The following is a 15,405-nucleotide window of genomic DNA, read 5'->3' as shown; positions in this document are numbered from 1 at the left end:
ATGTCATGTGTCTGTCTGTCCGACCTTCAAAGCTAGTTAGCTCCGAAATCGAAACTACTGAACCAATTGAGTTGAAATTTAATTTTTATTTAAATCTGTGAAAAAACCATAAAGAAACGATTTTTTATTTGGGGCTATAGGATTGGGGGGTTAGGTACCTATATTAGAAAATTAAATTAAAAAGTTTGTCAAAATATATCGTGAGAAATATCAATTGAAAAAAAAATTGTGATTTTCAAAACCCCTTCTTCTCAAGCAGTTAAATATTTTTTTATAAACATTTTTTAAGTCAGCGTCTCGAAAATACGGCAAATCTGTTACTGGCTCAACTCATGGTCCTGCCAATCACCAACCGCAAAAGTTTTCCAATAATACGTACCTAAGTTTATACTTAGGTACGTATTATTGGAAACTTACTTACTTTTTATTATTAAAAAGGTAAAAAAAAAGTTTGTCTATCTATGTCTATATATATAAAAGCGAAAAACACTCACCCACTCACGTATCACGAAATCTCGAAAACTACTGAGCCCATAAAGATGAAATTTGACAGGAAGGTAGATTGTGACTAGGAGACGTCCGCTAAAAAAGGAAATTTCGACATTCCAATCCTAAGGGGGTGAAATAGGGGTTGCCAGTTTGTATGAAACTTCGTCAGTTTTGAAAAAAAACATAAAATTTTTGATTAAAAATTGTAGTTGAAGTTTGAAATTTATATCCCGAGCAACCGACTGCGTCCACTAAAGCTCGGTCCTAAGTTCTTTCCGTATTGTTCAGTGCGACGCCGTGGTGTGACTATTAGAATCAAGCAGCGTCATACATGAGCAACTGCCATGGCTTTCATGTAAGAAGGGAAAATGCTGGCTTGACGTTCTAAAAGAGATCATGCACCTGTCAATGGTCAGACTACTAAAGATGCAGAAGACCATGCGAGGTGGTGAAGAATGAGTAGAAAAGAGGAGCTTGACCTTTGGGAAAATGTTTAGAGAGAAACAGATTCCTGAGAAAACAAATTGGAAGAGACTGCTAAATTCTCTTCAATGGATTATCCAAGCATGAACTTGCCCTGCTGCGTACCTATAATAGGTAGGTTTGTTTTCGCATTACAATGCGCATCATTGCGGACGCGCACGAGTCTGTTTATTTATATAGGGACTAGCGTCCCGCCCCGGCTTCGAACGCGTGTAATATTATGTATGTTATGAATACTCGTCGTAGTTACCTATCTATTGGTTTAGTAGAAAAATATAAAAAATATAATAGCAGAACAGAACAATAATTTGGTAGACGTATGCCCTTGCATTTCCTCAAGCATTATTATTGAAATAATGTTGTGTAGACTTTTATGAAAAACGACTAAAATAAGAAATATCGAGAAAATGTAAAATGTTGTACTTAATCAAATGATTGTTAGATATTGTCTGTATTGTGCTTTACAGGTGGAGCATCAACAACTATTTTGTTTTGCTTATTTAGTATAGTTACTCTAGTTCCTATGCTATTAAATTGATTTTTAATCAGTCATTGTAATTAATACTATATATGATATGTGTTCGAGACGTTCTCGTGATCATGTCGCTCGTGAGTATACCGCGTGTCATTCCTACTTGATAGTTTTGGGACTTCCTGCAGCAAACTACAGCAGGCACCTTGACACTAGAGGTTGTTAACCGGTGCATTAGATGGGGCACAACACAATTGAGGCCACTGTGTGAGCGAGTTCAAGAGCAATTTAGGTTCCCTAGGTCAGTTCCGAAGGTAACCTTGACTTTGACCACACTAGAACCACCTGGGACGCAGTTTTTCGGAACACGAATATATTTCAAGTCGATGTATCCAGACTGTGTGGCGTAAGATAATTTTTATCACTGCCATCTACCACAAAATAAAAATCTCGCACACACAAGACTGTCTCATCCCAAGTGCATATCTGGTGCTGCGATGACGTAGATTCGAGTAGGTAAGTTGATCAGATAAAGGTTAGGATTCATCAGGAACGGAAAAGTCGTAGCGTACTTAGGTATATTTGAATTTCGACCAACAAATAAAAGTTCACAAATGTTTCAGGCATTGTTGGGAAAACCAAAGAAGAAAATATTTTCCTTATCCTCCTCCTTCAGTCGTACCCATTCCTCGTAGCTGCGAGGGTCGTGGTCGTTAAGTGGGTTGAAGTACACATGACGACTTTCTTGGCAATATTAAAATGGAGTGGTTTGCCATTTCCTTCTCCATTTTACACTAAATGATAAAATAATCGACTAGAGCGCAGTTTCCTCAAAATGTTTTCCTTCACTGGAAGCAGTCAGAAGAGGTCTATGAAAACTCCTATATATGAGTCATATTGGTTTATTTATAGTAAGTAGGTACTACAAATAAATAAATAGCCGTACCGAATTACTGCAAATGATCGATGCTAGTCTTGACAATTCTTACGGAATAAAACGCTCAGATAGAATAATAGAGATATAGTTATTGTAAATATACGTATACGTTATTTTTAAAAATAATAATCCATAAACATAAGCCATGTTTTAGTATAGGTATCATGTATTTTTTTTGTTTGTTGAGATGGAAATATAAATAATAATGAATACTTATTCTAATTGATAAGGCTCATTTGTATATACCTAAGTGTTTAAGTTCCGTAATTATAAAAAGTGCATGTACTTACAAATTATCGTGCATTGTGAATAAAGTAATATGAATATTGTTAAATAAAATGTTTTACTTACTTAATTACATTGATTGATAAGTACTTTCTAAAAATAGTGTAACATAGCGCAGGCATTCGCATAGGCATGCACTAAATTATCTACTTATATAATGTAGCCACAGACCATTTAATGGTCTGTGAATGTAGCAAACGTTATATAACTAGTTTATATTATAATAAGATAAGTTATCGTTACTAGCAAAAAATAATTAAGTAAATTTTTACTCGCCCCATTTTCGTTTGGTTGGTGCTTATTAATTATACTAAATGCCACAATTAAGTTAAAAAGGAAGAGGAAGTCACATAATACAGCTAAGAATTTTCAAACAAAAACAAATAGGTATAAGTATATCAAAATCGGTTATCTGTTTGGTTTGGGAGCTAGGGCCTATATCATATAAGACACTATAGACTCACATACACGTTAGATTTAAATTATTATCAGTTTGCGTCGGTGGATAAAAACTATATTAAATAAAATAAAAACTGAATTGGGTAGTAAGTAGATCCGTCTTAAGAGTTCCTTTTTCAATTTTGAGTCCTGAAAACCTGTTGACTATACTTAGATATAATCTTACGTCTACCGTAGTCATTGTACCGTGTACTGTAGTAGTTGTTATATCAGATGCCTTTAGGCAACTTGAATACTTACTACCTAGTAAACAGAATATTACCTACAATGATAAGATAATCGAGAAATGAAACTCACAGATTCTAACGACGCGACGCGGTGATGTTGAGACCCGAGACGTTAGTCGAGGGTCGCAAACAAGTGAGTTGTCAATCGTACTTTCTTTTAAGGGATAAATAGTGCTTTATACGACACCTGCCTACGACGATAATAAAAAAAATAGAGTAAAATACAATTTCGAATTCTTAAATAGTTACAACAACGTCCATCAAATTTTCACATTAGCAGTAGGTAGTTCATATTTTGAAATAGTAGTAAAAATAGATTCATATTTTCTGTCAAAAACTAACGTCAAAAAAGAATATTCATTATATTGATGTAACATTGGATCTGTCTAAATGACGTAATTAGTACCTACCTATTTTGACAGTTATAATTTACATAACTTTCAAAGGAACAATGCATTTTGGTAGTATGGAATTAGTAGATAGGTACTACACGGAGTACCTACCTATACTAATTCCATGGGATTTTCATACAATTTTTCGGGCCGGTTTTTGTTCGATTTCTATTTATAAGTTTAAACATGAAATTTGATTCTTTCAGTAAACGAAATTAATTTAAGTAGATGGATAACCATTGAATTTACTACAGTCTAGCGAATAGGTATTTCCTCCAGGTGGAAAACAAACAGTACCTGCTTATTTCCTCTTTTTTGGGCAGTCATGCATGTTATCCTTATACTTATATATCATAAAACAAAGTCTTCTGCCGCGTCTGTCTGTCTAAAACTCAAAAACTATTGCACGGATTTTCATGCGGTTTTCACCAATAGATAGTGTGATTCCTGAGGAGGGTTTAGGTGTAAAATTTAATGTTTTTACGGGTTGCTAGAATAAGTATAAGGTACATGCATGACTTGTTCTAAAATTAACTGCATAAAATATTAGAATACAAAGGGACCATTAATAATATAGGTGCGAGTAAGAATAGCTAGATAATAATTTTATTTATTCCATTACATTCTTGTAGGTATATACACAAATATATTATAAACTTTGCTGCTATCAAAAACAAGATCTAGACTTAACTAGCCTAGTATAGTTACTATAGAAATCTAAAAAACATCTCCTGCCTAACATCAAATCTTTAAGTTATTTATGAAACCATTCCAGACGTTGCGGGTAATAACACGTCAGGAATACTTATAAAGGCTGAAAATAGCATGTGCCTTTATATCGTCCAGACAGATTTCCAGGAGGGAGGATGGCAGACGTAAAAAAAGAAGTAGGTGTTACTTACTTATGTACTTACCTAATTCGTAAATGAAACTCGCACGCAGCATCTGTTACTTTCGTTCAGGGCTGTGCCTTATACATATAAAAATGTTTTAAGTATTGAAATGAAAGGATATATCTTTGGATAATCATAAACGAATGTGCCATTTCCTTCCTCGCAGTTTGTTAAAGTCAATCAAGGGAACTGCAGATTGTTAACTTAAGTAGGTGATGGGCTTAGCCTGTCACAATTTCTGAAACACAATTCCAGATAATTATAATATAAATAAGTACTTATATATAAAAGTTTATTACCCACTAAAGCTATACTGGAAACTGCAAGTCTTATCAAATATGTCTTACATTTGATAACATTTGTTTTTACTATTTTTGTCCGTAAATTTCTTCATTTTGCGTGGAATTAGTCGAAGTAAAATTGCGTGAATGTATTTAGGGATAAAACTTAGAATATACAGGTAATAATAAGTAGAATCATCGTCTAACCAACCATTAAAAGGCCATGAGAAACAGGAATGCGGCAGCCGACTTTGAATTAATATTGAAAAGAATACCCGTCGACAAGTCAATAAATAAACAAAAACTATATCAAAATCGGTTCATCCGTTTTTGTTGAAGGCTACCTATTATTAATGAACTCGAAATAAAAAAATAAATATTTATTGCGATTTTATTATGTTGTGCCCTAAATTGGTTAAGGAAAAGAGGATGTCATGATAATGTGTGATTGTTGATTGCAATAAGCACTTTGCATCAATGCAGTCGGGACGTCGATTTCAATTTAAAAATGACCACATCCTGCTTTCTCATGGTCTCGTCCCGACGACAAGGGTTATTTTTGTTTTTTATTTTTACCAAGAGAATAAGTACGCACGCACATACATAGGTACCTACTTACTCAAGTAGCAATAAATTACCGACAACCCGGGCAATAAAAATGTCATTCACATTCGCCTGGATACTTAAATTGTTATAAGTAACTGTAGAAGTAATTAGGTTGCTAATGAAATTCGGTAATACTCTTTTTACTTCTGGTGATCTTCAGGGTTATTCGAAGTCACACTTACCTTACCTAGCTAGTGAGGTAATGACCGATTTTACTTTAATATAATCTAATTGTAATTTTTTATTGTGCGGAGATATATTTTAAAAAATGAGAAATAATAATTACTTCCATCCATAATAATAGGTACTTACATTATACTTATGATAACGACTAAGTACCTATTACTAATTATTAGTATGCAACTTTTTTATTTATTTAACTGTATCTACTTGTAACATGCTATTTACATTTTGTGTACGGCGATGGATAAGACCTTTGCCCAGCAATAGCTCTAGGCGAAAATTTCTAAAACCTTCCATTCTCTTATTTATTGCAAGATTTATATGTTATGGGCACTTTGAATATGGACAAGATATTTGAGGCGAAATATTTTTACAGATTGAACACCTAATTAATATGGTATATTACGCAAAGGTCAGCGCAGATGGCACTACTGGTACAACTAAGGTACACAAACATTGCCAATGGAGGCAAAAAGCGCCAATTTTCAATATTGTTGCAGATTTACGACCAAAAATACCATCTACGCAATCATGGTGCGAGTTTAAAGGAAAAAGGAAAAAGGATTTAGTGGGTTATCCTGAAAATAATACCACTATTTTAGGTTATGTTCTGTATTATTTGGTAAACTGTGGTCATAAACTGATATAAACTTGATTTTGACTGAAGATCTTACCTGTATGAAGTCTATATTTTAATAAGTCTTCACGTGTGAACGGTTCCGAGCTTCGTTTCGACCGTTTACTGGCTCGAAAATTTTACAACGTGCGGCGTATCCCATAGTTTTCGAAGTATTTTTTATCTCATGGAAAATGATTTTTCCCAATATTTCGGCACCCGAATATGCTATAGTATTGTATATTTTCACAAACAAATGCTTACATAATGAAAGGATTAATAAAGTACTCTTAAATAAACGTTTTAATCGACATTAGCAAAAGGCGGCAAAGCTTTTGTGTACCTAACATACAGTGCAGTAGTGATAAATGTGCAGTAATACTACCTATTCTATGACATCTCTACAAGTTGTCTCATTCTGTCATTGCCAAATTTTGTAAAGTGTGCGATAGTGACAAAACATACCTATTTGAACTTTTAAAATGTGCTTTATCTTTTTTATGAATAACAGGATTAGTCAATAATCAAGCATTTTCGTATAAATAGAGGTAAGTTAATAAGATAAGTATACTTACGAAAAGAGACAAACAAAATGTTAGAAACATGAATGTATTTTTGGTTTAAGTTATATGAGCGGTTTTTTTAAATTAATAATTTGAGTCATTAACTTCATTTTACAATGGTGGAATTAAAAATTAAAATAGCTGCTAATAAAATTCAACTTTGTATTATTATTACCTATAACACTGGCAGAATGACCTACATGTTTTCTATATGACAACAAACTTTATTTCGAAATATTAGTTAGGATGATAAATAATGAAAAATAAATAAATCGAATAGTAACAAGTGATCCTTCGTAATAAGAACAATATTGATTAATAGCGGTCCCTCCCGGCTTCGCTCAGGTAAAGACTTCATTTATACACCTAAACCTTCCTTAGGAATTAAGTACAGGTATTAGGTTCACAAGTACACAAGGTTCACCTAGTGTACAACCGTATTAAAATTCGTGTAACTAGGTAGATTTTGAGTTTATCGCGAGCAGACAGCCGCGGCAGAGGACTTATATAATATGTAAGTACTTAGTACGTAATGATTATCTATATTATTTGTAATATGTAAGGAAAGAATAAGGATGTAAGGTTACTCAAGTGCGTAAATCGATCCTGCAATCATACATATATACATCAGTCTTGTTTACTAATACCTAATATAGTTCGTAAGAAAAGTGTTCACGTCAAGAGCTTTATGGAATAAATTCGATATAGGTAATCTCTCTCTATACTATATTCCAAACTCAATGACAGTAACTCCACCGCATGCACCACATTTAATAAGTACTTTTGTACGGAGTACCTACTAATTCCATGCCCCACCGTGATGTTTGTTACCTTACCATTAACTTGACAACGCTGCACTTGTCATTGTCATGTTTGTCAGGCCCATTGATTACATTGAGCCATCCCTTACCCATCCACGATCCATTCTTTCTTTACGTTTTAGATTGAACCTTTAACTTGACATTGACATGACATTTGACAGCGAGCAGAGCAAAGCAAGTCACAATATAAAATTATCATTTTCAGTTGAAAAATGGACATTACGATAATAATATTGATTGATCAGGCATTCACTGTTCTTACTTAAATAGTAGTGGCTCCGTTTTTATAACGAGCTGATACTGTGACGTAAAATACTCGTAGGTTATATAATGTTATTTCCTTTGAAAGATTCAGTCAGGTGACATAGAGTAAAATGTTCAGTCGAAGTCCAATAATTTGTATTTCCTCCCTCGTGAATAATCATTTGAAATGTTGCACACAATGTATAAAACTATATTCTTCACAAATTCAAAACAAACCAGTTCAAAACAAACCAAACAATGAAGGACCTTGGGATGTTTATTCAGAAAAGGTTGCAAATGGAACTCTAAGTAAGGATGAATATCAAGAAAAAGTGATGCAACATCTACAGAATGTTTACCACGAAGTCACAGCTTTTCAGAGGCCCGAGACTAGGGGGACCACAGGAAAATCCCTGTTTAATTTTTTTAGAAAAAGTGAGCCCCAAAAGATACTAGCTCCTAAGGGTTTATACATTTATGGGAGTGTTGGAGGAGGAAAAACTATGTTGATGGATTTATTTTATGAAACAGTTCCGGTAATTTCGATTTATTAATTTTATCATATAGTAATTTAATAGAAATCTTTGTAAATATGATAGCAAAAGTAAAAATTATAGATTAATATTTTGTATGCAAAATTAAGTAGATTTAATTAATTTTTATATGTAATAAAATTTCAGATAAAAGAAAAGCTAAGAGTTCATTTCAATTCTTTCATGCTGAACATTCATGCTCGAATACATGAACTCAAGATAAAGTCTGGAAAAGGTGCTAGTTCCTTTCGTGAAGAGGGCAAGCCTTTTGATCCCATCCCTCCTGTGGCAGCAGATATAACACAAGAGTCATGGCTTATTTGTTTTGATGAGTTCCAAGTGAGTACAGAGTTCTTTTATAATCTAGGACAGTCTGTGATTTGAGATTTCAAACCATGCAAATTAAATCATAGAAGTATATTTGTATGAAAATCCTGATTTGTCTTTTATGTGTTAAGATATACTTTACACCTAATCTAATTGAAATAAAAATATTTTATTTTTAGGTGACTGACATTGGGGATGCAATGATTTTGAAACGTCTGTTTACTCAGTTATTTGATAATGGCTGTGTTGTGATAGCTACAAGTAACAGGAAACCTGATGATCTGTATAAGAATGGCTTGCAACGATCTAATTTTTTGCCATTCATTCCAGTTTTGAAGTCACATTGTACTGTAATTCAGCTAGATTCTGGGATTGATTATAGGTTGCGTGGAACTGGTAGCAAATATAGTAAATATTTTTTGTGAGTATATTAGTTAGCTTTATATACCTATTGTAAATTATAAATATGGAAAAAAATCTGAAATACATAGTAGTGTTTATTATAAACAAATCATGAATATTTCAGATTTTTAAAATTAATAATAAATAAACTTTGTTTATTATTTCAGAAATAGTGAGCTGACACCTGAGACTAATGCTGTTGATAATTTATTCAAATTTTTAATTTCGAAAGAAAATGACACAGTAAGACCGAGGGTTATTAACATTTTAGGAAGAAATGTTAAATTTGCCAAATCCTGTGGAAGGATTTTGGATTCTACCTTTGATGAATTATGTGATCGTGTAAGGAATTGACCATACAGATTTTTAAAATTAAATATTGAAACATTATGATTTTAATTTAAGTACATTTTACATTACTTTCAGCCTCTTGGTGCAAGTGATTACCTCATAATATCTAAAACTTTCCACACAGTTTTCATAAGAAATCTCAGCCAACTGTCTATAACAAGACATCGGTCTCAGTTGAGGCGATTCATTACCATGATTGATACTTTGTATGACAACAGAGTAAGGGTAAGCATAAACAATACAATTTTAACATGATTTATACTTAGATACCTTATTGTAAAATGCAACATTATTATTATAGACTAATAACTATTTATGGCGAACACTGAATACATGACTAACTGCAACTGGAATAATTGTGGATTTGTAGGTAGTCATTGCTGCAGATTGTGAACCCAAAGACCTATTCAAAACTGATGAAGACAAGCAAGTGGAAGATGCAGATCGGGCCTTGATGGATGATTTAAAAATAACAAAAGATTCTGTGAGTACATAAGTAACTACTGAAATTAATTAGATTAAGGGAATTGACTTTCAGTTGAAGAATTTCGTAACAACTATTTGTGTGAGAGCCTCCATTTGGGTATGAGCAGATGAACCAAAATTTTAGAAAGGTGAATAATTTTTTTTGTGGATCAATCAGAGCCCAACCAGCTTTATTACAATTTCTGCTCAATGTAGCTTTATGATAAACATAATTCCCTCAATATCGCAACAGGAAGACGCAAAAGCGGCTATATTCACGGGCGAAGAGGAAATGTTCGCGTGTGACCGCTGCCTTTCCAGAATCATGGAGATGCAAACAGACGACTATTGGGACAAGTGGGGAAAACATTTAGGTTGATTTATTGCAATAGTTTCTTGAAGTCAATATTTAATTTATTATTGCTCAGTGTCATATATTTTCTACTGACTTTTAGATAGTGCAAGTAGTTACAATAGTAGCTGTACTTAAGTCGTACAAAAATGTATGAATTCATTATGTAGAAAAAATAGAATGATCTATGCTAGCCAAAATGTTTTAATATTTCGACATCAGTCAGTATTACTTACATTGTCATATTTATTTCATTTACAATAAAACATTGTAATATTTTTGTTAATCGAAAATAATGTTTGTAAATAGGAACATAGGTATGCATAATTTATTTAGTATATGTATTTGCGTTTTGAAATAATTGACTGTTGAGTTATTGTTAAATTTTGTACCTGCATTGCTTGTAAGTACTAAACATTTTGTTACCATTTTCTCACAAATAAATATTATTTTTACATGTTTAATTGCAATTTATTATTTATTAAATTCAATAAAATTACACGAAGGTTGCTGTAGCGGTGGTTATTTAGTATTTAAGGCCGCTCGCCCATGATTGAAATATCCAGGTTCGAATCTAACTTGTGCCACATAAGTTTGTGTGCACTTGCTCTCAGTGAAGGTAATATCTTGATGGAAACTGCACACTGGTTGATGTACAAATTTTATATAAGCTACTAGCTTTTGCACGCGGCTTCGCCCGCGTGAATTCAGTATTTTTTTTATCGCGTACTCTGTAAGACTGGTAAACATATGATTCAAATTAGCATTTTTTCTCATCTTTAGTTCAATTTTCTGTTTCCCGCTGCGTGTCTCTCGTCTCGCAAACTTGTCCAATCCCGCTTCCTGCTATGTAATGTAAAGTAGATATCCGTACCGTTTCCTACATATTGTGCCATATTTTTTTTGCAATGTGTCCCGTCCTGTTTCCCACTACGTGTCTCATTCCCATTTCCCGCTTCTACTCCCACTCCCGCTTCCTGCAACGCGTGCCGTCCCATTTTCCATGACGTTTTACGTCCCGGTTTTTTATTAACCACAAACGTAAATTAAACATTTTTTGTATTTACTATTACTGTTATTTACTAAAAAAAAGTAAGTGTGCCAATTTTCAGAAAAATCTGAAACACGTATTCATTACTTTGTTGTAAACAACCAAAATCCAAATTTTCAATTCACTAACATCAACGGTCGAACGGTAAAACTTTTATATTTACAGATTTCACCCCTTTCACCCCCTTTCCCCCTTTCACTCACCTACATGCCAAATTTCAGCTTCCGCCCAGCAGTTTCGGGTGTATGTTGTCTGTCAGTCAGTCAGTCAGTCAGTCAGTCAGCCAGTCAGTCACTCAGTAACGGAAGAGTTTTATACTGATACATAATGCGCCCATTATATCTATATCAGATTTTAATCGATAAAAACAATTTGTTTATATTCTGTTTACACCTTTCTACAAAATTTTAAAGTAAATTGGCTCCGTGGATTGTTGTTTTAATTTTCTTACAGTACCCTCCTCATTTTCCGGGATGAAATATCTATCACATTTTAACCCGGGATTCCGAGGAATTTTTGATTCATAATTAGTTTTCAATTATTACCTACCTACTACCTACGGGAAATGGTCAGGACCATTTGCCGGGGTGAAATGTATCTAATTTTTCCTACAGGACCCTCCTCATTTTCCAGGATGAAATGTCTATAAGATGTTAACCGGGAATTCTGAGCATTTTTGATTCATAATTAGTTTTTTAATTATCCTACGGGAACCTGACAATTTACCGGGATGAAATTTATCTAATTTTTCTACAGGACCCTCCTCATTTTCCGGGATGAAATGTCTATAAGATGTTAACCCGGGTTTCTGAGGCATTTTTGATTCATATTTCGTTTTTCAATTATCCTACGGGAACCTGACCATTTACCGGGATGAAATGTGTCTAAGATGTTAACGTTAAGATACCTACATACCAAATTTCAAGCAAATCGGTATAGTAGATTTCGAGTGATGCGCGTTCAGACAGACAGACAGACAGACAAAAATTTCCAAAACTATATTTTCGTCATCTATATCAGTAACTAAGTATATTCTATGAAGAATTTAAAAAATATCGAATGTACAAATTTGACCTTTCTTCAATTTTATTATATGTATTCAAATTCAAAATTCTTTATTCAATTTAGGATGATATACATCACTTATTGACGTCAAAAATTACTTAAACTAAGTCTACTGCCGGTTTCCAAAGCGCAGGTGAAGAAGAAGCGGCGCAACAAACTTCACCGCAGCCTTTTCTCCCAGGACGTCAATTAACAAATATAGGTCTTATACATATATTAAAAATTAGGAGGACGAATTTACATCATTATTAAAAATGTCAAAATTTGAATGAATGAATGAATTAATTTGAATGAATAAATAAAATAAAAGTTGAATTTCCAATAAAATTATTGAAAATTGTCACACAATATATGTATATATATACAACACGTAAATAAAAACTAAATGTACAACACGTACGTAGTAATATCATAAACCAATTACATATGTTATGAGGATACTGCACCATGCTTGGGCCAAACATTATTGTCATCCACATACATAATCGTCAGACTTGTAATATGCCTTTTTACAAAGTACTTTATATAATTTCTAAATTTTTTGTCCGGCAAATCAAGAATCCATTTAGGCAATTTGTTATAAAAACGGATACAGTTCCCAACAAAAGACGTTCTAACTTTGGCCAACCGATGCCCGGGGACAGACAATTTATCTTTATTACGTAAGGCTCTATCAGTGTAATCACCAACTTTTTAAAATAAGTTTAAATTTTTCCGGACATTGTCAAATATGTATTGAGAGGGTAAAGTTAAAATATTAATATCTTTCAAAAAACCTCTAAGGGAATCCCTTCTCCTCAAACCATATATAGCACGGATTGATCTTTTTTGTAAAATGAAAATAGTGTTAATGGTGCTAGCACTCCCCCAAAGTAGTATCCCATAGGACATTAAGCTATGAAAATAACTAAACTAATCTAGCAGTCGCCACGTCCGTCAGAACTGCGAATGCCGCGGAACTAAGCTTTTTAGATAGGCCATTAATATGAGCGTCCCATTGCAATTTGGAATCAAGGGTAATTCCTAAGAATTTGGCGTTTAGTACAAAATCTAAGCTTTCTCCATTCAGAGTCACGTCGACGTGAACCTGCCTAATATTGGGAAGTGTAAATTTAATGTATTAGGTTTTATTTGCATTCAGCAATAAGTTATTAGCAGAAAACCAATTCGAAATGGTAGACAAAATACGATTTACATCATCAACATCTTCGCTGTGGCGGTCTACTTTAAAGATTAATGACGTATCATCAGCAAACAGCACGATGTCAGCCCGCTTTTCTACCATGTATGGCAGATCATTGACGTAAACTAAGAAGAGAAAGGGTCCTAGAAATGAGCCTTGTGGTACGCCAATTTTTACATTACAACCATTTGATTTAACGTTATTAATATCAACAGTTTGTAACCTATCTTTTAAGTAAGAAGCTATTAGCTCAATTGATTTAGAATCAAAACCGTACTGACTAAGCTTTCGCAAGTGTTTCATGATCTACACAATCAAATGCTTTAGAAAGATCACAAAAGACTCCGATAGCATCCTGTGAATTCTCCCACGCGTTGTAAATATGACTGACAAGAGTCACTCCCGCGTCAGTTGTACTTTTTCTGGCAGTGAAACCATATTGATGGCCGTGGAAAAGATTATGGGTCTTAAAATGATGTAGCATTTGATTGAGTATTATCTTTTCAAATACCTTGCTTAATACGGGTAATATGGAAATTGGTCTGTAATTGCCAGGCTCAGATTTTTCACCTTTTTATTGATTAGGCGGTTCGAATAAAGTTTTTTTTCGGTAGTAATATACATAACGGATAGTTAACTTTATGGTTATCGTATTATCGGTAAAACAGCTCGTATTCCAAAAATTTTAGGTATAGGTATAAATGTTACTTGTTATCACACAATGTATGTTGGCAACAAGTTACTTTGTTCATATTATTTTGTGGTTATGGCTTTCGAGGGATAAGACTTTGGATTTAGGATTAATTGTTGTTGGTTAGTTAGCACGTACAGTTGTGACGTACAGTTTCGGCCGGGACGGGGCACGGAACTTTGTTTTATCCGTACCTACGTAGCGAATTTCAGACAGGGGACTACCTACGCAGCGAATTTTATTGTTTTAGTACTTCCCTTCTGTGTCCGATTTAAATTTATCAAATGTTTTTAAATACCTTCATAATTTGCAAAGTGTTTAAAGATGTAAAAAAATGCTTTTTTCAATACATGTTTATTTATCTTGGAAACGCGTGTCGCGCTTACTTGCCATCTAATCGTACATATGGCTGTAGTACTCCTGGTAGACCTGTATGTAAGTCTCCTTCTCGGCGGGCGTCATGAGCGCGATGAGGGCGTCGTCCACGGCCGTGAGCGGCACCGCCTTGCCGCCCACCAGCACGCTGGGTGCGTTGTCGTCCGTGTCTGAGTCTTCGCTTTCCATTTCAGCTGAAATTCAGTAGTTCATTTTTTCTTAGTAATATTAAAATAGACTTTTTAGAAAATTACATTTGTGGTTAGTAAATATTTTACTTAAGAATAGGTTTGGACTAATATTTGATTTTTTTTTAAGAAAAAAAAAAACAATAAATTTTGTAAATATCTACTGAAATTACTACTACTGGAATTCGCCCGCATAGATAAGAAGTCGAGATACATTTGTTTTGCTATAAATGTTTCTATATTTTTGTAAATGTATTTCACCTCAATAATAATATGAATAAACGTAGTGTACTTGTAGCCAGTAGTAACAAAGTACCTACTAAGTTGGACTAGCAAAAAATATGCATAAATTCTCATTTCTCATTCATAGTTTTAATCAGATCCAAAGGCATTTCTAGGCCATATAATTTGCTCCATTGTATTGGAAGTATTATCTGTGCCCATAGTTACTATTAGCCCATGACAGTCTTGC

At 33.7% G+C, this 15,405-nt stretch overlaps 2 protein-coding genes across 5 annotated transcripts in view; one reads left to right on the top strand and one right to left on the bottom strand.

The window, feature by feature from the left end:
• The first annotated feature begins 7,844 nt into the window (after nucleotides 1-7,844).
• On the top strand, nucleotides 7,845-10,844 carry LOC128670948 (uncharacterized protein). 2 transcript variants are annotated; one of them, XM_053746981.1, is made up of 7 exons: nucleotides 7,847-8,486; nucleotides 8,631-8,822; nucleotides 8,990-9,231; nucleotides 9,380-9,554; nucleotides 9,639-9,788; nucleotides 9,934-10,047; nucleotides 10,282-10,844. In XM_053746981.1, exons 1-7 carry the CDS (start codon nucleotides 8,082-8,084, stop codon nucleotides 10,405-10,407), a joined length of 1,404 nt encoding a protein of 467 aa, XP_053602956.1. In that variant the 5' UTR covers nucleotides 7,847-8,081; the 3' UTR covers nucleotides 10,408-10,844. The 2 variants fall into 2 exon arrangements, with proteins under 2 accessions (XP_053602957.1, XP_053602956.1); XM_053746982.2 differs by lacking the exon at nucleotides 10,282-10,844 and having other exon boundaries at nucleotides 7,845-8,486; nucleotides 9,865-9,991.
• The window catches only part of TfIIEalpha (Transcription factor IIEalpha), a 14,859-nt gene continuing 8,833 nt past the window's right edge, over nucleotides 9,380-15,405 (bottom strand). For all 3 annotated transcript variants that reach the window (XM_053746986.2, XM_053746984.2, XM_053746985.2), the window contains one exon: nucleotides 9,380-14,939. In XM_053746986.2, the coding sequence (XP_053602961.1) occupies nucleotides 14,764-14,939 (176 nt within the window). In that variant the 3' untranslated portion in view covers nucleotides 9,380-14,763. The remainder of the gene's footprint in view (nucleotides 14,940-15,405) is intronic.

Source organism: Plodia interpunctella, chromosome 6 (assembly GCF_027563975.2).
Source record: "Plodia interpunctella isolate USDA-ARS_2022_Savannah chromosome 6, ilPloInte3.2, whole genome shotgun sequence".
Taxonomy (NCBI): domain Eukaryota; kingdom Metazoa; phylum Arthropoda; class Insecta; order Lepidoptera; family Pyralidae; genus Plodia; species Plodia interpunctella.
This window is presented reverse-complemented; position numbering and strand designations above follow the sequence as displayed.

Coding starts and splice junctions, on each gene's coding strand:
- LOC128670948 (XM_053746981.1), top strand. CDS start 8,082: ATGTTCAGTCGAAGTCCAATAATTTGTATTTCCTCCCTCGTGAATAAT. Junction 9,232..9,379: donor AAATATAGTAAATATTTTTT/GTGAGTATATTA, acceptor TTATTATTTCAG/AAATAGTGAGCTGACACCTG. Junction 10,048..10,281: donor TAAAAATAACAAAAGATTCT/GTGAGTACATAA, acceptor ATATCGCAACAG/GAAGACGCAAAAGCGGCTAT.